Source organism: Gobio gobio (genome assembly GCF_949357685.1).
Source record: "Gobio gobio genome assembly, chromosome: 7".
In the NCBI taxonomy this organism is placed as follows: Eukaryota; Metazoa; Chordata; class Actinopteri; order Cypriniformes; family Gobionidae; genus Gobio; species Gobio gobio.
Window position 1 is genome coordinate 12,919,157 of NC_137103.1, and position 27,274 is coordinate 12,946,430.

The 27,274-nt window shown below is 38.2% G+C and overlaps 1 protein-coding gene across 1 annotated transcript in view; it reads right to left on the bottom strand.

The window, feature by feature from the left end:
* Positions 1 to 3,236: 3,236 nt before the first annotated feature.
* Positions 3,237 to 27,274, bottom strand: part of kalrna (kalirin RhoGEF kinase a) — a 203,067-nt gene continuing 179,029 nt past the window's right edge. The window contains exons 50-58 of the mRNA XM_079822059.1: positions 20,387 to 20,414; positions 19,028 to 19,190; positions 15,123 to 15,244; positions 14,901 to 15,032; positions 11,033 to 11,197; positions 10,088 to 10,166; positions 9,792 to 9,992; positions 7,483 to 7,621; positions 3,237 to 6,492 (exon numbers count right to left, since the gene is read on the bottom strand). Coding sequence (XP_079678185.1) covers positions 5,947 to 6,492; positions 7,483 to 7,621; positions 9,792 to 9,992; positions 10,088 to 10,166; positions 11,033 to 11,197; positions 14,901 to 15,032; positions 15,123 to 15,244; positions 19,028 to 19,190; positions 20,387 to 20,414 — 1,575 coding nt within the window. The 3' untranslated portion in view covers positions 3,237 to 5,946. The remainder of the gene's footprint in view (positions 6,493 to 7,482; positions 7,622 to 9,791; positions 9,993 to 10,087; positions 10,167 to 11,032; positions 11,198 to 14,900; positions 15,033 to 15,122; positions 15,245 to 19,027; positions 19,191 to 20,386; positions 20,415 to 27,274) is intronic.

Genomic DNA, 27,274 nt, shown 5'->3' on the forward strand with positions numbered 1-27,274 from the left:
AGCTTCATTCATCATTGCTCACTAGTGACACTTAGCTACAAACCCATTAATCCTGAGCCAATGACCTGAGCAGACATTTGTCCATTGCCTGGGTATAAAATAAAATATGTATTTTTCTCTATTAATTATTCATAAATTGTTTGGATAGTGACAGTATGAACAACAAAAGTTTGAGTGCAGTGCTTATGGTGGAGGGAATGTAATACAACTAACTGAAACAGAGCAGTCTGGGGTGGGAAAAGTGAAGAATTGTCACTGTTTTTCTGTGTGCATTGTTCACAGTTTATTGTGTAGTTTTAGTGTGTAGTGTATTGTGCAGTGCTTATGGGACTGGGGGTGTAGCAAACTGTAGCACAGCAGTTTGGGGTGGGTGAAGGAAGGTTTACAATTGATTTTTATTGAGGAACAGAATTTTTTTTAGTGTGTTGGGGTTTAGACGATTCCTCTTCATGGACAAAACCTCTTCAGCCTTGGAAAAGATCTTTTCACAAGGAACAAAGAATGCAGTTGAACATAATAATGCCAGTGCCAGCTGGTATAAGTGAGGATACTGATGATTCTGTTGAGCCTAATATACTAGTGGATCCTCAGATCTTGTGAGATTTACTTCTGATAAATACCGGCCCACTTCAACCTAGCATCTGTTGCACTTGAGCTCCTTCTTCTGTGATCAACCGTGCTAATCAGCAGACGCCAAAGGACACCTAATAATAGAGGAAAACTCTATTAGAGAAAAAGTATCTAACCTAATAGTAATAATGTAGTATACTGTAGTATAATGTAATAAAGCCCAAACACATATGAACCACAATGAATAACGACAATGACGCAACTCTCTGACACTCACACTTCTACTACTCCTGACACTTTTCTGAAATGCCACAACAAGTTTCGAACCTGAAGCGACACTCAGACCGAACCGATGACGTATTCCACACAAACCGAGGCCTTGTTTGTCATTTGTCACGTGATTTCTCCATTAACAACACAAGCCTTGAACTGGGGCTTCATCTGGCATGCCCATTTATTCTCGACACAAGTTCCGACACCTCGGTTCAAATGTCACATCACTAGTACAGAGGAATATGTGCTGGAGTTCATCTGGTTGGCTCACCTTACTGAGATGAGCAAAGCCTGCCGGATTATCTTTTTCCGGAGGGAAATGGCATAGCCACTCCAGTCATGGATGCTGCAGTGGGAACTTGACGGCACGTTGGAGTGCTACACGGCCCTTGCACTTCAGCTGAGCGGCTCAGCATTGGTGGCGGGGGTCACCAGGTCAGAGATCCTGTCTTTGCGGAGGAGGACTTTGAGGTAACCCAGAGGTACGGGAGACTGGCGTCGAGGCTAGAGGATATGGCGCTTTGCTCTGTGCAAGCTGCTGGCGTCCTTGCTGGGAGGATTTTGGCTGGGATGGCCATCAAATATAGGCTTTCTACCTGTGTCTAGAGCCCAGTGACGTCCCATGTCTCCATCCAGAGCCCAGAGACGTTCCCTGCCACTGAACAGCGTCCAGAGATGGCTCCAGCCACTGACCAGCGTCCAGAGATGGCTCCAGCCACTGACCAGCGTCCAGAGATGGCTCCAGCCACTGATCAGAGTCCAGAAGGGGCTCTGGCCCGTGTACAGAGTCCAGAGAGGGCTCCGACCCCTGCACAGAGTCCAGCGAGGGCTCCATACCAGTCTGTGTCCCAGCCCACTGGCCTGCTGTATGCACAGACCCATGACCAGCCTGTGCCACCCAAGCCACCTGAACAGCCTGTTCCACCCAGGCCACCTGAACAGCCATTGCCACCTAAGCCACCAGACCAGCCTGTTCCACCAGATCCGCCCCAGGTCCCACCCAGCTTCCAGTGTCCGCTCCTGACCCTACATCCCTCCCCCTGTTCCGCCGCCACTTCACCTCCCTCTGTGACTGGTTCTGGAGTGTCTGGAAGCCACTTCTTTTGGGGGTTTAGACTGGTGTTAGACAGTATTCTAGGCCACTATGTGCAGAGGTTTTTGGTCCAATAATTAGAATCTCTGTTTTTTCAGAATTAAGTAGTAGGAAATCACTAGTCTTCCAATTTTCAGATATGCATTCCGCCAATTCCGTGAACCGGCAAGCCTCGTCATGCCGCGAAGAAATACAGAACCGAGCATCATCAGCACAACAGTGAAAACTAACGCCATGTTTCCCAATGATATCTCCCAAGAGTAGAATCCAGAGGGCGAAAAGCAACAGTCCCAGCACTGCGCCCTGTGGTACTCCATACTGAACCTGTGATCGATATAATATCTCTTAATTTACTGCTACAGCCCAGCCTACAGGCAGAAATTTCAATGTGCTAAGCCTGTAGTAAAAAATGTAATGAGATGGACCAATGAAACAGAGAGGGATTTACAGGCCTGTTTTGACTGCACTGATTGGAGTGTTTTTGAGGCCGCAGCCAATGATCTGGATAAGCTCACTGACAGTGTGGCCTCCTACATCAGTGTTCAGTGCACCAGGACTTATTTAACATATAACAACGTCAAGCCCTGGTTAACTGCAAAACTCAAATAGCTTCGCCAGGCCAAAGAGGATGCCAACAGGAGTGGAAGAGCCTGACAGCCATTACCAACTACAAGACATCATCTCCCAGCACTGTGGAGAATCAACAATTGGCCGATGATTACAATGACTTTTATTCAATGACTACCTTCTCATCCAACATCAGTGCCTGACCTCACATATGTGCTTCTAGAAGAATGGTCAAATATTCCCATAAACACACTCCTAAACCTTGTGGAAAGCCTCCTAGAAGAGTTGAAGCTGTTATTGCTGTGAAGGGTGGGCCAACTCCATATTAAACCCTACAGATTAAGAATGGGATGTGCTCATGTGCATGTAAAGGCAGGCATCCCAAAACATTTGGCAATATAGTGTATGGAAGTGCCATTGTTTTGTCTCAAGATGCAAGCTTTTTTTTCTAAAGCATATTTGTAAAAGCTACTTCAATGTCCCAATTAAACTAAAACCTAGTCCTGGATTAATCTAAGCCCTGCTTGTGAAACCAGGCCTTAGTGTTAAATGCCTTTTATAATCTTTTGTATAAATCTTTTGTATTGTTATTTGCAATTTGATATTGTGCTGATGTAATATTAACATATATAATATATTAAAACAATATTAAGACTGCATGCTAATATTAATAAAGCCACCTCCAGATAAACTTAAAAAAAAAAAAACACAAGAAAAAAACGTTTTTCTAAAAACAAAGCACGGTTTATTTAACATTCAGTAACAAACAAACAGCCCATATGAATCAAGAAAAACAATATTTCCGCAAATTTTACACAGGCTTCTATACAATCCATTTGCAGGGGCATATGCATGAAATAGAGATGTAATGAGCAGATCTGGCTTTATTCTTCAGAGATCTCCTGAGATGCTTATCAAAGGAACTAGTTTGGGTGACAACTACGGTTGACTGAAATCAAATTACATTCGGATTACTTTTATGTTGTTGGTTTCAGATGTGGCCCAACCCTGGTGATGATATTACAGAGGTTATTAATGCAGAGCAGAAGCTTTAAACAGCAGGAGCTGATGAGGTTAAACATGGAGATGTAGCGATTGTCCCAATGCGGTATTCACAGGCGTGTCATGCTGTAATGTCTCCACTGTGTGATAATTCACTGGCCACACTATTAGGCTTCCTTTCCAGTATTGATGGCAAAGGTGTGTGTTTAGAGTGTATTCACTGATATTGTCACATTATCAACTGAAAGTGATTACAAACTATGTGCTTCTGACCTGTCAAAGCTGATATGTAACTGCACATACAACATACAGAACAATTATATAATCAAACATAAACATAATACATGAAATAGTTGGACATTCTTATAATACATTAAACAATGAATGGAGTAAAATGCTTCTGGGGGTTTCTTTCTGTGGGGATTTTGTTAAAAACATTTTTTATTTAGTCAGAATGCTTTAAATTGATCAAAAGTGCCAGTAAAGACTAGTATTATAACAAACAAAAAACATGTTCTTTGAACTTTCCATTCATCAAAGAATACTGTAAAAATGCCAAACACGTTTTCTAGATTGATAATATTCAGAAATCTTGAGCACTAAATTATCATTTTAATTATTTGAAGGATGACACTAAAGACTGGAGTAATGATGCTGGTAATTCAGCTTTGATCTCAGGAATATATTAAATTTGAACATAAAATAAAATAGAAAAGAGTTATTTTTAATTATTATTTCACAATATTACTGTTTTTACTGCATTTTTGATCAAATAAATGCAGCCTTGGTGAGTCGAAGAGAATTCTTTCAAAAACCAAAAATCTCATTGACACCAAATTCTGAACGGCAGTGGAAATAAGTGCTGAACTGCTGAGGTTTAATAACTGAAATGACAATACTTTGCTGACAAATAAGAAAACAACATTGTTTTTTCAATTCCTATTTTAAGAATCCTTAAAATCCTTATGCTAAATGACATCAATGATGACACTCATGACCTCAAACTATGAAAACTGAATATAATACAGGTTAAATGGGGGATGTTCTGTTATTTCTACATGCATGTATTTGTACAATAACCTGTCAAATATTCTACATTTTTTAATCCATGAAAAATATATCTGCTGCAAGATGATGGATAACTAAATTTCTCTTCACACCCTCAAGCACATTCTATCACATCCTGTCGTCGTTTATTTACTCTCATGTTGCTCAACTATTCCACTTCTGAAGAACTACATTGGTGGAAGAATGTTTTTCTTTTTTTTTTATCAATAGCATAATTTTTTTTGTGTCTGTGTGTTTATTTTATGAAACGTTGCCCGGTACTATGTGGAGCCGAGCAACTGTTTTAATCCCAGTGAAGTCGTGATTTACAGTGAGTTTAGAACAGCTAAAGGGGTTTCAGCAGTAACAACAGCCCTTAAACCGTATTCGGACAGGATTAGTTTTCTTATGTCAGCAAAGATTAAAGCGACTTTTACCTTTTGTAAAAAGGTCCGGAAAAATGACCTCAGGTAATACTAATCCCATTCGAATGCGAAATACTTAAATATACTTTAATAGGTTTTCATAATAAATTAAAATATCAATAAATAATAACTTAAGACATATAGGCCATACGTGATGTGCGCTTCTGTAACGCCCATGTCTAGAAAACACACACTTTCTCCTCTGTAATAAACATAGAGATGTTAGTCCCGTCCGAATACATGAAATCACAGACGTCGAGTGATAAAAATAATAACTCAAATGTCGTTTAGAAAACTAGACCCGTCCGAATCGGGCTACAGCTGTTCTAAATTCACTGTAAGCCACGGCTTCTTGGGGTTTATTGCTTTATTGAACTTCTGCACATTCAAACTGGCATGTTGCGATCCGTTCAAGAAACGAGCCATTCAGCATCATCGATGTCAAACCTGATGTGCCATATTTGAATATATGTGAACACAAATTAGTTGTTGTTTTTTTTCACTTACTTGGAGCAGCATTAACATTCATCAAAATATCTCTTTGTTTTAGCACCTCTCGCAGGTCTGGAACGAAACGTAAGTAATGACAGAATTCTCATTTTTGGTTGAACCTTTCAAGTAAACCCTCTCAATACCACTGAACATACAACAACACCCAACTACTGGTCTGTTTAGGACTCTCAAAGTTCTAAAAGAAATCACCCTAAGCCACTCCCTCACATGACATTCAATGAAGTCACTACTCCTAGCGCCACAATTCCCACAATTCCAGTGTCCTTGCAGTTTCTCAATCTACTAATCACTGATGGTCTCAAAAGTCTCCGGGTCACAAGTAATCAGAGCAGGCCAAATAACTCTACAGGAAACACTGTGTACAGTAAGTGCACATTCCAAATGATTAATGTAAATTACATTTAATGTAGAAGAACAGCATGTAACATGCTAGAATCTCTCCTTCAGCCCATCGTCTCATAAGGTGTGTCCCATACTGCTGCTGACCAGTCCTTTAACGTTTGTCACGGGTCTGACATCATGTAGCTGTTTGCGTCTGTCGATAAACGCAGCGAGTCTGACGGTGTCCAGCGGTGTTTTGGAGTAATCTCCACTGTGAGCGCTGACCCACGGGTGCTGCAGGCACGAGGCTGAGCTCGGCCTCTTTCTGGGGTCCTGGTTGAGCGTGGACACAATGAAGTCTTTGGCGGCCTGGCTGACGCCGCAGAAGTACTCCTCGGGAAAGCAGAAGTCCAGCTTGCAGATGTTGACGCAGGTCTCCTCCAGACTCTCGTCCAGGAACGGGGAGACCCCGCTGAGCATGACGTAGGCAAGCACCCCTACACTCCACACATCTGTAGACAGGGACACCGGTGTGCCCTGGATGAGCTCTGGAGCGGCAAACTCAGGGTTCCCCAGGAGGAGATGCACGTAGCGGTGACCCGAAACCTGTACTGCTTCACCCAGATCTGAGAGCTTCACGCAAGGCACCGGCACGTGGAGGTCCACCAACAGATTTTCAGGCTGAGGAAGAAGAAAGAGACTTTCAAGACTCTACCTACATACTTGGTGCTTGCTTGTACAAAACTCTGTGCAAATGTACAAATGCTAGTATGATGTGGATGGTTGCCAGGAAGTTGCTATTTGGCTGCTGCTAGTTTCAGGTTTCTAGCAGGCTTTATCAGAGTCCCTTACAAAGAAAGTCAGTTCACTTGGCTGCCATATTGGGAGCTGCTTCGGTCATGCAAGTCCAACTCTAATCAACTTAAATGGGGTAATACTCATCCCTCATCTTAATAATAACATATTTCAAATCAGTAATAAAATCTGACATGAACCGACTGTCTCTTAAATGTTGTTTCTTTAGCTCAAATAGCATTAAAAAGTGTGTATTTCAGGTCGGTCCAGCCAATATGAAGTCTCAGGACATTGATGGTTTGGTCACACTTTAGATTAGGGTCCAATTCTCACTATTAACTCGTAGTTTGCCTCAATAAACTCCGAATTACTGCTTATTAATAGTTAGTAAGGTAGTTTTGTTGTGTTTAAGTTTAGGTATTGGGTAGGATTAAGGGATGTAGAATATGATCATGCAGAATAAGGCATTTACATGTGCTTTACAAGTACTAATGAACAGCCAAAATCCTAGTAATATGCATGCTAGTTAATAATGAGAACTGGACCCTAAACTAAAGTGTTACAGACGTTTTTTATGGAAACTGGAGCTTTGGCCGACTGACTATTTATTTATAAGCCAGGACTTCCTGTATTAGATCCCTAATATTTCTCCCATTCACAATATTATAAGCGAACAGTCTTGGTATATACAGTCTTTTGTGTTATTTAGGTTGTTAGCACACTGCTGCACAGTTATTAAGTATACTGATGGTTAATAGACTGTTGCTATGCAGTTGCTAAGGTGTTGCTTTGGATAAGTGTCTGCTAATCATCTACTTTTTACTAAATAAGCTCTAAATCTCAGTTACATGCTGATGTGGTGGTATAATGTTTCACCTTGAGGTCCAGATGTGCTACTCTGCAGGTGTGCAGGTGTTGCAGAGCTTCCAGTGTGTCTTTAATGAAGAACGCCACCTTCTCCTCCATCAGCTCATCATGAGCCACTAGATAGTCCAGCAGACGTCCATCTTCAACACTGAACGCATAAATATGATCATATCAATTCATGTAATTAAAAAAAAAAATCTAATTCTGGAAAAAACGATGCAACTGGAAGTGCAAAAATACAAACTTGTATCTGGGTTTTAGGACTCATGCCTGCCACACTTTTATTCTTTTATGGTCTGGAAAAGCCCAGCATAAATATTCTTCAAAACATCGAATTTTGGTTTATACAAGTCATACAGGTTTGGAATGGGCTGCCGCTTTTGCATAGTTTGTACTTCCTTTGAAACTTAGCAAACTGGCAGCTCCAGTAATAATGAAAAGGATGGGCCAAGTTGATGTCTAGATAACTAGTACACTCTCAAAAAAAGTACAAAGGAGTACAAAAAGAGTACAAAATTGTACCTTTTAAGGTACAAGTGGCCGTCACTGGGGTGGTACCCTTAAGGGTAAATTTTTGTACCTCTAATTCAGGGGTAGGCAAGTTCAGACCTAGAGAGCTGGTGTCCTGCAGAGTTTAGCTCCAACCCTACTTAGCCACCAAAGTATAAAACTCATGGCTCCCAGCATGCATTGCAGCATTAAGTAGCCTATGTCACCATTGTTGAGATTCATATGCTGATTCTTGATATCTGTGTGCGTCTAAACCTTTTCCCCCCTAGAATGTATTCACGTTTGATTGTCATTGTTATTGCTCACGAAACACGAGTCCCTTTAATGTCAGATCTAAGCTACGAGCTCTTATAAGTATCTTTGAATGCTTTAATTAATATAATAGTTCGGAAAGTTTGTCCTTTGTGGCCAAAGGGACAAACTTACCAAAAATTGGGTAGAAGACCTTGTGAGAGTTGATAAGGATTGTACTGCTCGTTCGTTAAACGGAACAGACCAGAGGAATGAATAATCCACTCCTTAGAGGTTATTCTGTGATTATTTAATATAGATATATAGTTAATTGCAATAAATTGTTGTTAACCATATATATATATATATATATAGCATAAATACCTAGGTTAGGTATTCCCCTTTTTGGGGGATTTTGGAGATTTATGATTCGATTATAGCCTGTTATGATTAATCATAAATCCCTAAATATTAATACCCATAATTCCCTATTGAGCTAAATTTAATTTAATAATATATGTAAGCCTAAAACGCTACAAGCATGTAAAGCAGAAATGTGTTCTCCTAACGGTCATAGTGGTGCCTTCTAGAGCAGGTAGTTTGTCAACTAATACAGAAGGAAGGTTTGGATTCTGTCCAAACACTAATTGATATGGACTGTAGCCATGAACATTCTGTTGAATACTGTTCTGAGCCATAAGGGCCCAGTCAAGGGAAGTATGCCAGTTACATCCATTTTCTCGTTTGACCTTCTGGATTATCTCAGTGAGCGTTTGATTGTCTTTCAAGTAGTCCGTTGCTCCAGGGACTGTATCCTGCTGTTGTTTTTGTCTCAATGTTAAAGTTTTCAGCCATGTCTCTGATTTCTTCATTGTTGAATTCTCCACCATTGTCACTGTACAGCCTCTGGGGGCGCCATGGACACTTATCCAAGTGTGAATGAAGGAGTTAACAATTTCAGATGACTTTTTTGTCTTAACAATGTTTCCAGCGCTGAAACACGTGAAGTGGTCGATAATGTGGAGATACCACACACCTGGTATATAAAAATTCAGAATAAAATTCAGAATGTCTGATCTGTGGCAAGAAAGTATTGTTGGTGAATATTATTTATTAACATTTTAGTCAGTAATGAGTTCAGTCAAACAATTTTTGTTTATGGCTTCTTTTGATTTGAACAGATTATGTGTTTCGTTAACACTGTAACAAAAAAAAAAACACAAACTCACATAAAAAAGCCAAGAGTCAAACTGCTCAACTAAATCAAACACTTTTTCTATTTTCAATAAAACATCTACATCTAAACCTCTGTTAATTCTCAATTAGAGCTTCTATAGATGTCTTTCAGGGTTGGAGCCCAACTCTGCAGCGACTCACTAGGACCGAACTCTCCTACCCCTGCTCTAAGTTGAGGAAAACAATGGTATAATTGTACCCTAAGGACTAATTGTGCAGTTATTCGTTTTGTTCCCCAAGGAACAAAATTGTACCTCCTCCACTGTACCTTTTTTCCTGAGAGTGTATAGGCCCTGTTGGGTCAATGAAAGTGTATTTACTTTCAAAATTGATTTACTCACAGCTCAAGAACCAGCATGTAGGCTGTGGGCGACTCGTAGGTATCAATCAGCGCCACCAGCTGGGGATGCTGGACATGACGCAGGATATCGGCCTCATGGGCAACCTGCTCTTTCTTCTGCATCTTCTTATTGACAAATTTCACAGCAACCTCCTTCTTACTGGCCTTACTGAGACACTTCCTCACCACTGAGAAACGACCCCTGAAACAGAGAGCATATGAAAAAATGCCCATTTGTTACTGACAGGATGAACGATGCTAGACTGCTTTATAATGAAGGTGGTAAAAAATCGTTACCGTCCAATTTCACATAATTCTGTGAACGCAGATTCAAAGTTGTCTTTCCACTGGATTCCAGTGCCGTCATATGTTGAAGCTTCATAAAAGAGGGTTAGGGAAGGGAAAAAATAGAGGATAAGAAATATGTTTGGAACAAAACAATCAGTTCTGTTCTTAAACCCAGTGCTGCTGCATACCAAAACAATACAGGCATCATAGGAAGACTTTTGACATAGGCTTTTCCAAAAGGTATTGGCGGCATAAATATGCTTCTTTCTAGAATACTTTATTTTGGCTAAAATGGAAGGCAGCGTATCCTTAGCTTATCCTTCCCAGATTGCAATGCGACAAGCTCAGCAAAAATATGAGAGAAATGTGTATTCTAAATATGCATTTCATTCTTCACTGAAAATAATAGATAAAAATAGCGAAATCGAATTAAGCCATCATTTTACCTTTATTTGTGTATTTGTGATTATCAAACTGTACTGAAAATCTACTTTTTCAGTGTTGTTTAAAGTATCCAACCATCATACATTAGTAAGTAAAGATAACTTTAAAGAAATGGACTCAAGTACAATTAAATTAGCTATTAAATAGTATTTAAAAATGCTATTAAAAAAAAAAGAGTAACGATATTAAAACTACGTACGCATCAAAGTACAGCTAAATATTATTAATACTGGCAAAACAAATTAATTTTTTTTTCTAAAAATGTCTAAAAATAGAAAAATACAATCCTTGGTGAGAAAAAGTAACGCAAAAGTAACATATTGCATTACTTTTCTTAAAAAGTAACTAAGTAACTCAATTAGTAAAGTTTTAAGGGAGTAAAGCAATATTGTAATGCATCACTTTTCAAAGTAACTTTCACTGCTTATATCGTTGCAGATCTGTATGAATCTGTACGAGATAGGTAGTTGACTTTGGTGAAGCACTTATGTTTGATTTGACTGTCCTCACCTGTGCTGGGTAACGTCACCATGTTTGAGGGTTCACTGGGTGGGCTGATGCCCCAGGGGTTACTGGCACTGACTCTGAACTGATAATGCCCACCAGGAATCAGATTCTCAATCTTCACACACACATCTGCAGTGGAGACCACCGACTTCTGCCACACCAGGGAGTCTGCATACAAATACAGACACACACATTAGTTAACGACGATTAAGAAAACTACACAAAATAACACAAATCAAGGGTTTCAGTTCATGAATCTTAACAGACATGAATAGGTTTCAGGATGAATAAAAAAAATTGTATGCATGGATCTGGATAAGGATGCTATATTCTATATTCTGTGCTCATCAACATTTTTCACGCTTTCAATGAAACTTTGCTACTGTACCTTTATGTATACTACTGTTCAAAAGATTAGGGTCAGTCATTTAAAAAAACACTTATTCAGCAAGGATACATTAAACTGAGCAAACGTGACAGTAAAGACTTTTACAATGTTAGAAACGTTTTCTATCGCAAAGAAATTCTGCTCTTTTCTAATTATGAAAGAATCCTTAACAAAAGCTGTATCATAATTTCAACAAAACTTGAATTAGTCAACTATTTTCAAAATTTTTTCTGAAGGATCATGTGACACTGAAGACTGGAGTAACGGCTGCTGAAAATTCAGCTTTGCTATCATATCAACGTTCTGTTTATTCTAACCATGGGCTGCAGTTTTGTCGTCTGCTGCTTTAAAATCTCAAACTCTTTAAAAGTGGGAAGGATTCTGATTGGTTGTTTATATCGTTCATCAGCTGGAAAAAATTAATTCCGAAAGTGATTCCAACGATATCATTTCTTGGTGCAGTTATCATTATAGTTGTGGTGTGAACTCTGCTATTATTTTATATTTAGAAGGATTTTAAGAACTATATCTTTAACCTTATCTTTATAGTTATCATTCTTGGTGTAAACAGGCCCCCCAAGCGATTTCTGAGAAACATTGTTGAAAGTGGATCGGACCGGACACCACAACACACTTGTAGCAATCGGCTGTAGGGGGCGATACACTCATAATGGGAGAGGAGGGAGAGAGAGCAAGAGGGAGATTTGAAGAAACACTGTAGAAAGAGAGATGGCTGAGAGACATTACGAAAGAAAAAAGGTCAGAGGAATATCACTGGAAAAAAGAAGGGTTATGATCAGGAAAGAGCTTTAGGACATTTCCAATGCTGGAGAGACCTAAGCAGGAAGCCCTAAAACGGACGCAGAGATTGCGCTGTTTCTGCTCTATCCGTGGTTGGTTTTGCTATGTTTCACAGAAACAAGGGATATGCTGTTGTTGTAATGCTAGCTATAGGAACAAGACAGTTTTGAGTGTCATTGTTTGTCTGGAGCTGCTGTTTCTGGCGACTAACAACCAACCCTTCCTTGAACTCTTGTGTACTGTATGTTCATTTTTTTGTTCTTCCTTGTCGTTCGCTTTATTTTGAAGGGAGTGGTGTGTTTGTTTGGTCTGATTTCAAATAAGAACTGTGTTTCTCAGAAATCGCTGAAATCAGAATAGGTGATGATATCTAAATGTGGGCAATCATTATGTTAATGTGCTCACAGTTGTGACAGCACAGAGCGGTTTAGTTTCAATCAGTGTTGGTAGATTGGGGAGGGATGTGAATGTGAGAGTTTTCTACATTGTACATCAAAGTCTTTTATTTCAAAAGAGCAACATGACCCCATTAAAATAGAAAAACATTATTTTAAATTGTAATAATATTTGACAATATAAAAAAAAAAACTGTATTTTTGATCAAATGAATGTGCTTTTTGAACTTGAGACTTTTTTCAAAAACATTAAAAGTAGTAATGTGTCCAATCTTTTGACCGTATATAATTTAAAATATAATAGGCCTATACAAACAGATAAAAATGAGTCCTGCAGCACTGAGTCCTGTCATCAACAGGACATTCGCTGGGCATGATCGGAGAAGAACTGAAGTGCATCCACCATTGCAACATAGTTTGGAAGAAACACTGAAGAATCAAAAACGATGGAGAAGGATATACTTCTGAGTTTACTCGTCTTGGAAGAAGAAGTAATTGAGATTTTGTTGTTTTTACCACCTTGTGTTTGTTGCCACCTAGTGGACTCTTCTGTACTGCTGGCGCATGCGCTGTTGTACGCGGACTGTCCAAAATTTGGGCTGCGCGCGGACGGGGTGTTCAGCCGGCCGCGAGCCCTCCGCATGACGAAAATTCCGTTATGTGGACGGTGCACGAACGCGGACGGCCGTAGCACCCGGGGCTTTAACAAGCGCTGAGCGCCGCCAATCGCCTTGATCTAACAACTCCGAAAACAGCAAATAAAATGTTCAAATAGGCACTCTTTTTAAAAATAAACCACAGATTTGAGCTTTAAACAACTACATTATTGCCTGAAAAAGTCTTAAAACTACGGTTTTGCCACACACTAACAGTAGTATTTTAACAAAAAAGACGTGTAAATACAGCCCATGTCAGCCATTTCTCAACAAACCGCCTGGCAGAAACCCCTCCCATGACGCAAATTCGCGTCTGTTGTGAAGTGAATGTCACGCGCGAATTAAGTGAATTTCACGCGCAAATGAAGCGAGTAAACTCAAAATGTTCAAGCGTCCAACTTCGTGCAAATAGCGCGATTTATTTGCGTCATTCGCGTCCGGTGTGAACGCTACATTAGACTGTGGACTAAAACAACTAATGTCCTAATGGCTTTGCTGAAGGAGCTTTTTATGCTTAGCATTTAAGATGCTAATGTGTGCTATTGCTAGCTAACAGTTATTAAATATATTTATTCATCCACTTCAATTTCATATATTTTAATGTTATACAACTGAATTATAATACTGCACTAGCTAGTTGACAAACTGTTAGCTAGCAATAGCACACATTAGCATCTTAAATGCCTGAATCATGTCAGGGAGCAATATAAAATTCACTTTAAGACTACTTAATTGGGTCGCTTAAAATGTATTCATTCCATGATGTTGAAGTTATATGAACAACTTATGTTTGTTTAACTTATTTGATTCATGTGGGACCGATGTACACAGTTAAATGTAAATCCAACACACTTTTTTTCAGTGCATAGGACATTGTGGGCTCTCACTTTATATTGTTATTCTAAATTAACTACAAAAAATATTTTTCTTTTTTCCTGTTTTGTCCTCATTCTTTCTTATAACGCCTCTCATATAGCTGACTCAAAGGCTCATTCGTTATGCAGCTCATTATGGGTTATTTTGTTCTCTCAGCTGTAAATCACAGCCTTGTTCATGATCATTCACGCTTCTTGGAAAATGGGCTTTATAAACAAAAGTGTCTTACAAAATTTAAATCAATATATTGTTTTATGTGAATGAGTAGGCACAATGATGCACCTTGAAGCAAAAACTCTAGGCATCCATTAGTCAAAGTCTTACATTTATTATGCGTTTTGTGGCCTTATTTCTGTGACTTTGTTGTGAATTTTTTTGGTTTAAAAAAACTAACTTGCATAAACGTTATTCTCTCAAAAATACAAGCATGCACATACACGTTGCTCACATATTATGGTATCCCAGTTTGTGCTGAATACAGTGTAATGACACTTTTGCCGTTAATGAGTTTATAAGCAACAAAAAAAAGCACAAATGTCAGAGCATGTCAAAACTTCTAAAGGGCCCCAAAACTGGCTCAGACCCATAACAGTTAAGTGTCTCTCATTACAACAGAAATCTCAGGCAGTAGTTCTCTTAGTGGATATGTGTCACTGTTGCCGTGGCAATGTAACCGACTACTTGACCCACTCCAAGTGTGATCTGTGGTCTCTTACATCAAGACTGCAGGGATTTTACAGCATGTAACTGTTTACCTTCCTGCCTGTATTCCACAGTGTAGCTGGAGATGGCAGAGTTTCCTGAGCTGGAAGGAGGAAGCCAGTGAACAATCACTGCAGTGCTGCTGGCTTCCTGTGCCACAGGTCGAGCAGGGGCTGCTGGGATACCTGGACCAGAGACCAACTCTAATTACAAACATGTGGATGGATGATTGATTTGTACAGTGCCCATCTTTATTTATCTTTGTGTCTTTTCACCTTGTACTTTAATAGATGCAGATGACGAGGATGTGCCATGATCATTCACAGCCACACACGTGTAGATGCCAGTATCCTGTGGCATTAGATTACAGATCTTCAACACTATATCACCCGTATCCCTAAAAGAGATCAGGCACAGCATACACAGAGTGAGAAAGTTATTTGCAGATAGACAATGAAATGACACAATTATCATTTAATAAATCTTTAAATGATTCCCCTTTTCACAAGATGTAATCCAAGTCTCTGGTGTCCCCAGAGTATGTTGTTGACGTTTCAGCTCAAAATATGCCAGATCATTTATTATAGCTTGTCATATTTCGGTGTTAGCAAAAACACACTGTTTTGTGTGCGTCCCTTTAAATGCAAATGAGCTGCTGCTTCCCGCCCACTTTTCAGAAGAGAGCAGAGCTTTTACAGCTCATGCTTTGGATACTCCGGCAACAACAAAACTGGAGAATCTGACACAGCCAAAATGCCAGAAACTGTCAGTAGCGGTGTTCAGCCTTACATGTTCGAACACTGATGGAGAGACTCATGAAGAAGTTACAACTTTTAGAATGAAACTGGACGATTCTGAATGGTTAGTGGATACATTTATGTAGTTGATGTGGAGTTAAGTTTTCAACTCATCGACTAGCATGTACCGTCATGTTTATCTAAAAATCTTTCAGAAACAACTTTTGTGACCCTCGTTTGTGAAGCAGTCCAGTGTAAAATAATTTGCACAAATATATAACACTTTAACAACTTTCTTTCTTCATTAATGAAATTCAACCACAGTGTCTTCAGTGGCTCAGGTGCCGGGAGTCTATGGAGACTCTTATGTTTGTTGGTACATCCAACAACAGAACATTTGTAATGTTTTTTTTTTTGGCGCAGACATGTATATCTAGCTGCTACAGTGAGGAAACAGAAATGGCGGACTGCTCACATTTAGGGCGGGATCTATGATAATAGGGCAGATCGTCACCAGTCATGGGCGGGACTTACTGCAAGAGTAGGGGGAAATCTGGAACCACTCGTTTGAAGAGACTGTTTATGATTTATGGGGATTAAAAAAAGAGGAATAGGTGGATTATAGGCTGATTGTTTACACAGACTGTGGACACACATCTGTGTTCAAACACTTATAAAAGTGAATTTTGCTTTGAAGTCAATTATATTTACAAATATATTTACATATGGCAGTGTATGTAAACATCTCCCATATAAAATATCTTATGCAGGGCAGTACAAAACAAAAACCAACCTGCTATTGCAAAAGCCACAGTCAGTGGTGCAGTGGAAACGAAAAAGAAAAAAACCCGGAGGAATCATGGGACAGTTACATAACAGTGAGACTTATGAGGTCACATGGGCACAGTTTTCCCACAGAACAAATTCAGATGACATGATCTGAAATTGAATATATATTTAGTTTTTTGGGTGTAAAAGAAAAGGTTAACATGCTATAATGTTCAAAAACAAATTATTTTCCACATACTGTACATTATGACAGCACCTCTATTCCCAGTCTGTCTGAAATGCTCTAATTGAGTTCTGGTTTCTACAAAGTCCCTCTTTCCGAGAAGCCTAGAGTGCTCTGATTGGCCAGCCGACCCAGTGCACTGTGATTGGCCAAATTTAAAGGTGTGTCAGAAATGTACCAAAATCGCAAGCTGCAGCTTCCAAGGCCTCTAAAGCAATTGTAAACCCAAACAATTAATGTTGTCTGTTTTACCTTAGCCTGAGTCCGATTCTGAAAATGTGAATCGATCGGAGTCAACTTGTGTATAGCCGGTGTTGTACTCTCCCAGGTTGAGGAAACTGTTCTCCATATAATGTGCGGAACACAAGCACATTTTTGGGTTGTACTGCTTCGGAACAGCGTTATAAATACATCTTAACCACTCATTACTAATTTCATCAGTTTTCGGAAGGCCAAACAAAGCAGTCTCCATGACATGCACAAACACAAATACACCTTTTCCACCAGAATGAACCGGGTGCTAGTTCAGAGCTTCTGCTAGTGCCGGTTCGGAGTTGGTTCGCCTGATGAGCCTTATAAGAACCGGTTTGCCTTTCCACATGCTAGAGAGCCAGGTCTTGCGTCACTGTATACGTCTCATCTTTCTCAACAACGCACAAACACACCAGGGTTTTTCGTGATGCATCAGCGCTGTGCGTACCGATCAACGTATGATATCAAAGTACAGCATGAGCGATTCAAAAGCATAAAGAGTCATATGCTCTCGTACTTTGATGTCATACGGCGATCGGTCTGCACAGCACAGATGCATCACGAACAAGCCTTCCATCAACAATGGCGAATGTTGCGTTCCTGTTGATGCACATGGCTTTACGATCCTACATCAGCATCAAAACACAGTGAATTCAACGCACTCGTGCAGCTCGCCGTTATTTGTATAGACAGAGATTACAATCGAGCAGCTATTAGCTCCATTAGCTGCTATTTCAAAAATGGCGGTCACAAGTTTGTGTTCGTCTTGTTGGTCACGGTAACCCCACCCTCAGCCCCTGACGCAAGCGGTTCTTACTTCTAGACCAGCAATGTTTTGGTGCTGCTACTTAAAGGTCCTGTTCTTCGTGATCCCATTTTTCAAACTTTAGTTAGTGTGTAATGTTGCTGTTAGAGCATAAATAATACCTGTAAAATTATAAAGCTCAAAGTTCAATGCCAAGCGAGATATTTTATTTAACAGAAGTTCCCTTTCAAAGCCTACAGCGAACGGCCGGTCTGGACTACATCCCAGTACATCCTGCTTTAATTACGTCAGTTGAACAGTTTGTTGACTAACCTCCGCCCACAAGAATACGCGAAAAAGGGGGCGTGGTCTTGTTGCTCTCCCACGTGGAGAAGAGGAAGTGTTGCGTTTGTAGAGTGTGTTTGTCGCCATGTCGTCGAGACGCTGTTATTTTCATCCCGGGTCTGACTCCGGCTCAAATTGATACGGTAATATAGACATGTTTACAATAACATCGAGCGCATGCATCTTCCCGTTATGGTAAGAGGCGTGACCTTTCCGGGCAACGCGTGTAAGCTGCTGTCGAATCACAACACGGGAACCGCTGACACAATCAGAACTTGTTACGTATTTCTGAAGGAGGGACTTCATAGAACAAGGAAATCATCAGGCCGTTTTTAGGACAGTGAAAACAGCGGTATACAGATAAGTAAATTGTGTGAAAAATACTGTGTTTTTTTACATGCGAAACATGAACACATGTTATATTGCACACTGTAAACACAATCAAAGCTTCAAAAACACAGGAAAAACGGGACCTTTAAGAACCACTTTTCCTGGTTCAGAGCTGGTTCTTTGGGTGTCGAAAGACAAAGAACCGATTTGAAACTAGGCTCTGGCTCCGAACCAGCACTCAAACTGCCTTGGTGGAAAAGGGGTAAAAGAGTCCATGACATGACAACAATACAATTCACTGAAGCCTGGTTTTCTTTCTTTGCGTATGTCTTTGGGCGGGCTTCTTTACCTTGTCTGTCCAGTGGCGCAATGAGATGAGCGATAGGCACCTGACCCAGAGATTGTGGGTTCAACTCTCACGTGGAACAACTTATTGTGGCCTAATGGTTAGAGAGCCAGACTGGTAACCCGAAGGTTGGGGGTTTAATTCTCAATACCTGCAGGAAATGACTGAGGTGTTCTTGAGCAAGGCACCTAACCCCCAATCACTCCCCAGCACCACAGCAAAAATCCAAGTGCTCCAGGTGTGTGAGTTCACTCACTGCTCCTAATGTGTGTGCACTAACTCGAATGGCTTAAATGGAGAGGAAAACTTCAGAGTATGGGTTAACAGACTTGGCCTTCACGTCACTTCACTTTCCCAAGAGTTTCAGTTCACCCAAGGGTGCTCACAGTCTGTGACTGATAGTGTATTTGTACCTGATATTGATAGTGAATCGGTTATTGTTGACCAGCAGACTTTGATCAGGTCCTTTCAGGGTGATTGTGGGCTTGGGTCGAGCGCACACTTTACAGCACAGAACCACCGTCTCCCCCAGAGCACACGACACGTCCGCTAGAGGGGTCAGGAACTCTGGAGCCACTGTATTACAGATGCAAGACATGATTAAAATCCGACTACACCATTTATTTAAAACACACTACTGCATCAGACACCACACATTCACTTTATACACTTGGACTGTATTTAAAACAAATTACAAAAAAATGCACATAATAGATCTTCACATGGCTATTTCTGGAAAATAGCGAATTGTCAAGTCACCTTTATTTCTATAGCGCTTTTCACAACACAGATTGCTTGAAAGCAGCTTTACAGTGATGACAGGAAATTCATTTTGTTTTAGATGAAAAGCTAAAGTAAGTTTTTGATTGATTCATTTCTGTTGTAAAAGCTGATCTCAAAATGTAAAAACGCATGTAAAAATATATATTCCACAAAATGAAAATGTAAGTATTATTATTATTATAAGTGTGAATCAAAAAAATTCAAAGCGCATTTAAAAAAATAACAAGCATGATTTCATCTCTTAAAAGTCTTGGTGTGTGTTTTGGTTTATAATTTAGACTTTTTAAAATCTAATTTCAGATCGTTCTCTCATAATTAGGACTTTTAATCATAATTTAGACTTTAAATCCAAAATTTTGAATTTTTATCTCAGAATATTTAAAGTCCTAATTTCCCTAAAGTCCTAATGCCCAACTGTTCATCTCACAATGACTTAGCAGGTCATATTTTTGACTTTTTTTTATCTAATAATGAGGACTTTTAAAATCCTATTTTCAACATTTTATCTTATAATTATGACTTAGCATGTCGTATTTTTTACAACAGAGCAAGCCATTGTGTGTTTGTCTGTTAATGAGGGATTTGTAGACACATTTGTTTTTAAATTAGTGAAAATTGAAGTGAAAAGATAAAATTTGACCCTTGAGGTAAGATTTGGCACAGAAGGCCCTGAATGGCATGTTATAATTTTTTTTTACATTTAATACTTGTAATAATTGTAATTCGTGGGGTTATCGTTTATTATTTCCACGACTTCGATTTTAGACATCTCCACTATTCATTAAAACTTATAAGCGAATTGAGTGAAAATATTCGTTTTGAATTCACAGTGTTGACACACCATCAATTAAAATATAGGCTATTAAATATGTATAAATTCATATGACAGTGAAAATTAGACTCATTGTGCCTGATGGGGGCATCTTTCCCTACAAGTGAAAAATACAGACAAACTGAACATCACAGCATCTGTACATTCATAAACTCACCCTCTTGGATGAAATTAGGGTTCAACAACTGTAAAACAGACAGATGAGAGTTACAGATGCATACAAATGTACAGCATTTCAGAGGGTCATATAAAAGCACGGATTCTTTCTACACACAGAGGAAAGCTTTATGCTGTGTCACTTCAGCACAAGCCAGCAGAGGGCAGAGCCATCACATGAGATCATACACACTGGCTGCTACTCATACTATTTCTGCCATATAAACAGTGTTGGGGAAAGTTAATTTTATAAGTAATGTGTTACGATATTATTTTTTATTCATGGAAAGTTATGCATTGTGTTACTTTTTCTCTGGTCTTGCTTGTTTGTTTTATAATAACAAAAGACAAACAAAAGTTATATTTTCGTCAAATTCAAAGGCCCTTTTACACCAAAAGTGAAATGAATAAGCCTCAGGCTGAAGGAAATGCAAATGGCCTCCTGTACAGTAGAGGGCACAGCTCAAACCTTTCAGCTGTGCTGCCATTCTGGATTGGAGAGGAATAGGACACAGGAGAAGAAAGTTCAAAACTCTGGGTGCTTCTTAGGCCCTGTCCCAAATGGCACCCTAAACCCTCGCGGTCTTCCTACAAGTCCACACTTTCATGACGTAACGGCACTTTGACTGTCGGGAAGAAGTCCACTGCGTAGCCTGCATCAGTGCGGGCTCGACAGAAGTTCGCATCGAGGGCGCATATCGACCGCAAAGGGGAAGCTCGTGAGCACCCTTCTGAGACCTAAAATGACAAATAATACACCCTGCGGTCTCGTGGACTTAACGGACACAGGCATGCGGCAGCCATTGTAAGTCCACAAGACCGAAAGTGCACATAAGGTGTGCCCTTTGGGACAGGGCCTCAATACTCAAATTGATGCTTCCTCATTTCCTCCTCCAGCCTGTGACGCAGAAAATGATCAAAGTTAGCCCTTTTGAAGGACATCTCAACTCTTTAATTGACCTATCGGTAAGCCCCTCCCCTCGAACGCAGATCAGCCAATAGCAGTTGAGTATCAGTTGCGCTGGGACCGGAACTCGGAAATCTTTAGGTTTCAGCACCATAGAGAAACATTGGAAAATCCGAAGCTCTCATCGGTTTGATGGTGTTTATGCTATAAAAATGCTAAAATGTCGTGCCTGAGGTACTGTAACACCGATTCCAGGGATCCTGAGGGGATTTTCTGTTTGTCATACTCACGTTAAGTTACGATTAAAGTCCCTGCTAACATACAAACCGAAATAACTAACTGTTCTCACGTCATTTAACACTGTAGGTCAAACTCCTATTTTGATGGGTATTATAGTCTACTGATAACGTAGTGAAAGGAAGAGCTCGCACTCGCAGTTTATCGGAGTCGTTTTGCAGATACAAAGTTTGCCAGTTATTAACTGCACCCCCGAAAAGTCATATGCTCTGTGTATGTGTTTGTTTACTGTTAGTTGTATGAGTGTTTTTGTGTAATTTGCTGTGTATGTTAATGGAAATGCAACGGAGAGAGAGAGTTTGTGAATGAGACGTTAATGCGCACTTCTTATGCTTTGTTTGTTCAGCTCTTACGATGCTTTTTTTGGAGTGAAAAAAGACATAATAAACTTGATAAACCATCAGTAAAGTTTGGCCATCATTCGGACGGGGTATACGCTACATTCTGTGTCCAAAAACATCTTGGGATAACGTTTTCACACTGACAGCTGTCATTGTACGATATAGCAACTCCGTTTGTTTGTCCGAGTTAGCAACAGTAACTAAGGAGGGCGGGGCTAACCGATAGGTCAATTCAGAGCCGTTGAAAAACAGAGTTACGACACTCCCATAGACTTCCATAGGAACTGAGGAATGCGGAAGTAAAGCGTGTCATGGGGCGACCAATAGTTCCAAACAACCAATAGTTCCAGCATTGAACCCCATTCATTTCAGTGTATCTCAAGCACACTAGCTGGCAAATTGATGAAATTACTGCATATTTTTAGATTTTATGGCATTAGTTGACCTCTCAGGAATAGTGATAGAAGTGATATTTTATGAAGTGCGTTAAGTTAATTTGTATTGTTATATAATAGATCGTTAGACTCTCCTGCAGTTAGATAACGTCAGCAGCACTGCTAAAGCTACTATATCCAGATGCTATCGGTCAAATTTCAACAGAGATTTCTGAGATCTTTCTGTCGAAAGCGTTTCTATGAAGTAGCCCATTCAAGGAATAACGTATAATGCCTATGAATAATGAATATTAATAACGCCTAGATAAAAAGAGTTGAATTCAATTGGTTGCCCTGTTTTTTTAAACACTATTTAAAACTTCTTTCTTAAATTCTGTATATGCTAGTATCATAAAATAACATTCGGACGTTAACAACATTTAAATTATAAAAGAAATGACTAACCAGCAGATGGCGGAAGATGAACACTTATCGGCTCATTAGCCATTTTTTCTCTTTTTTTGAATGAATTTTTATAGATCATCAGATCACTATTATAACATTAAAATATACATTTTTGTTACTTCATTTGTACTGAAGAGTTAAATATATATGCTAATTGTAGGGGAAATCACAAAGTCTCATGAAAAAAAAAAGACTAAAATTCACAATAAATCTTTATTTAAGCCGTCTCTGTGCTTTGTTTGTTGTGATGAGGGGATTTGTAGATAATGGGAAGATATGTGTAAAGCGTAAACTTGCACTAAAATTCATTCAGCATTTTTTGAGACTATATAAAAATTGTTTTAATCTATATGGATTCTCATTTCTGGTGAATTAAACATGTGACTGGTCATTATTTTCAACAGAAATGCCCGTGATAGACTAACTTTACAACACTCAACGCTGTAAAATCATGCACTCACATGACCCAAATAAAATGATCAGATCACTCAAAAACAACATTAACGTTATATCTTCTTTATCTCTCCCCAGAATAAAATGCTACTGTAAAGCCTAGTCGAAGTCGATGCACATATTGTGTTCATATTTACCAGAAATGTCTGCAAATATAGTGGAACTGACAGCGCGGAGTTGTTTGGAACTATTGAGAGCTCCATGACCCACGTGACCATGTGGCGGCAAGATCAAAGAGTGTCTCTGTAACTCTCTTATTATATGGCTCTGGGTCAATTGAACCGTGAGGAGGCGAGGAACGAAGAGTGAGGAAGCTTCCAGAGGAGCCATGAGTGAGGACGCAAGGGTGTATCCTATGCGAAAAGTCTTTTTTTTTTTTGTTGATAAGCCTGACGCATGTATAACCCCCCCCCCCCCCCCTCACATCTGTCACAGCAACTTTCATTTATGTTTTACCTTTGCAGTTTATAATAATAAACCCTATATCAAACATATTTCAAAAGGGCATCTTGCTTTATTATTATTATTATTATTTATTAATTTGTTAAATAACCAAACTTCAACAGCATAAGGGCAGATCCCTTGTGCGCAGCTGATGATGCTGTGAAGTAAGCTTTCCTTCGATTGCATTTTCTTTCCTTGCAGCCTTCCCTCGCATCCTACGAAGGGTGGAGTTGAGACGCGAGGAAAGGAAACAAGGATGCACAAATTAGAAATGAGAACCGCAAAGGGGTGAACTCTCTTACTTCAGCAATAAAAAAATGTGTGGGGGGGGGGGACAAATGTGATGTTAAACTAAAGTCAATTTAGCTTACCCCTATGACAATCAAATGTCAGCAGCTAAGACATTGGTTAATAAAGCGAGATTAAATACATAAAGTATGTGCAATTTAACACATTCAATTATTGCAGGTTTGCGTTATATTCTACTAAAATAACCATCGTGTTCACGCACAACACACCTTACTCCGATTTCACTCAACATGAGGAGTAACTTGCATTACTTATTTGAAAAAAATTACACAGATATTTTGTGGTAATTTAAACATAATGGGTTACTTTTCTAGTTGCTTGGAAAAAGTAATCTGATTACGTAACTCGAGTTACTTGTAATGCATTATCCCCAACACTATAAAGATATGGGAGAAATATTAAAGTGATAGTTCAAAAATGAAATTTATTCACCTTCAAGCCATCCTAGGTGTATATGACATTCTTCTTTCAGACGGATACAATTTGAGTTATATTACCAAAATTGGAAGCACAAAAAAGTGGATCCATCCATTATAAACATACTTCACACGGCTCCGGGGGTTAATAAAGGCCTTCTGAAGTGAAGCTATGGGTTTGTGAAAGTGAAATATCCATATTTAACACATTATAAAGTAAAATATCTAGATTCCTTACATATTCAATTTACGGGAAAAAACGTATCTGGTGCGATGATGACGTCGGGCGTAGCGCAAGCGAGAACTGCGAGAGGCGTTACACTTTCTGTGTAAGCTAGATCATTTACTTTATAAAGTTTTAAATATGTTTCTTACACAAACGCATTATTTCCCTTCAGAAGGCCTTTATTATCCCCCCGGAGCCGTGTGAAGTACGTTTAGAATGGATGGATGCACTTTTGTGGTCTTCACATTTTGGGCTGCCATTCACTGCCATTATAAAGCTTGGATTAACCAGGGCTTTTTAAATATAACTCAGATTTTATTCGTCTGAAAGAAGAATGTCATATACACCTAGGACGGCTTGAGGGGGAAAAAATTATAGGATCATTTTAATTTTTGGGTGAACTATCCCTTTAAAAGTAGTAAGAATTCGATTTGGTATTCAGCCACTGTGTGTGTTTGGAATAGCATACTATTTATACAATTTCTGCAGTGTGCTATATCGTGTAGATGATGAAATCCTGAATAAAGACCAAACACATTGGCCAAAATGAAAAGTACAGTATACAACCAGAGCACAATTTCCAAAACTCAATACATCATATAACTGCTCCACAGGCCTTCTGGAATGAAGTGGCGCATTTGTGTAAGAAAAATATCCATATTTAAAAATGTATAGACAAAAATAACTAACTTCCGGCGGTCAGCGGTACGCAAGTCCACTTGCATTAAAAGAGTAACTCATGACGTGATGTACAGGAGCATCTCAAGCTTTGACACCTCTCGTGGATAGTGCTGGGCAACAAACTCAAGCCCCTCTTATATAGAAATCCTCCGCCATTTCTCTTAAAAAATTCTCGTTTTAGACTCTAATTCATGACCGGTGTTTTGTTTTACTCTATCCTATGCGCATGCATCAAGGGTTCAACGGTCAAGGGTTATTCTTTTGCCGTAAGTCGACTTGCGTACCGCTGACCGCTGGAAGCTAGTTATTTTAGTAAATGACCCAACAAGTCACTGCTATTATAAAGCTTGGAAGAGCCAGGACAATTTTTAATATATCTCAGATTATGTTCATCTGAAAGAAGAATGTCATACCTAGGATGGCTTGTATGGGGCGCCGTTTGTAAAGCGGCTCACGCTGAAAATAACAGCAACATTTTGACACATTTAGCTTCCAACAATGTTTAAAAAACTGGTATGAATTTTTGGCGGTCACTTTTTTAGCACATTTACAACAATATTTGTCAACTTAGAGATATTTTAAATAGTTAAATCTAAATGTTAATTGTTAAATCTAAATGTTAAATCTAAATGTTAAATCTAAATCTAAATGTTAAATCTAAATCTAAATGTTAAATCTAAAATCTAAATGTTAAATCTAAAATCTAAATGTTAAATCTAAATGTTAAATCTAAATGTTAAATCTAAATGTTAAATCTAAATGTTAAATCTAAATGTAAAATCTAAATGTTAAATCTAAATCTAAATCTAAATGTTAAATCTAAATGTTAAATCTAAATCTAAATGTTAAATCTAAATCTAAATGTTAAATCTAAATGTTAAATCTAAATCTAAATGTTAAATCTAAATGTTACATCTAAATCTAAATGTAAAATCTAAATGTTAAATCTAAATCTAAATCTAAATGTTAAATCTAAATCTAAATGTTAAATCTAAATCTAAATGTTAAATCTAAATACTAAATCTAAATGTTAAATCTAAACGTTAAATCTAAATGTTAAATCTAAATCTAAATGTTAAATCTAAATGTTAAATCTAAATCTAAATGTTAAATCTAAATGCTAAATCTAAATGTTAAATCTAAACGTTAAATCTAAATGTTACATCTAAATCTAAATGTAAAATCTAAATGTTAAATCTAAATGTTAAATCTAAATCTAAATGTTAAATCTAAATGCTAAATCTAAATGTTAAATCTAAACGTTAAATCTAAATGTTACATCTAAATCTAAATGTAAAATCTAAATGTTAAATCTAAATGTTAAAACCGGTTATCTGCATTCTGAATTTGCATATTAGTTAAATATTTAGTTTCACCCAAAACATTTAGATTCAACATTTATATTTAGATTTAACATTTAGATTTTACATTTAGATTTTGTATTTAGATTTAACATTTAGATTTAGATTTAACATTTAGATTTAACATTTAGATTCAACATTTATATTTAGATTTAACATTTAGATTTAACATTTAGATTTAGATTTAGATTTTGTATTTAGATTTAACATTTAGATTTTACATTTAGATTTAGATTTAGATTTTGTATTTAGATTTAACATTTAGATTTAACATTTAGATTTAGATTTAGATTTTATATTTAGATTTAACATTTAGATTTAACATTTAGATTTAGATTTAGATTTTGTATTTAGATTTAACATTTAGATTTTACATTTAGATTTTGTATTTAGATTTAACATTTAGATTTAGCATTTAGATTTAGATTTAACATTTAGATTTAACATTTAGATTTAGATTTAGATTTTATATTTAGATTTAACATTTAGATTTAACATTTAGATTTAGATTTAGATTTTGTATTTAGATTTAACATTTAGATTTTACATTTAGATTTTGTATTTAGATTTAACATTTAGATTTAGCATTTAGATTTAGATTTAACATTTAGATTT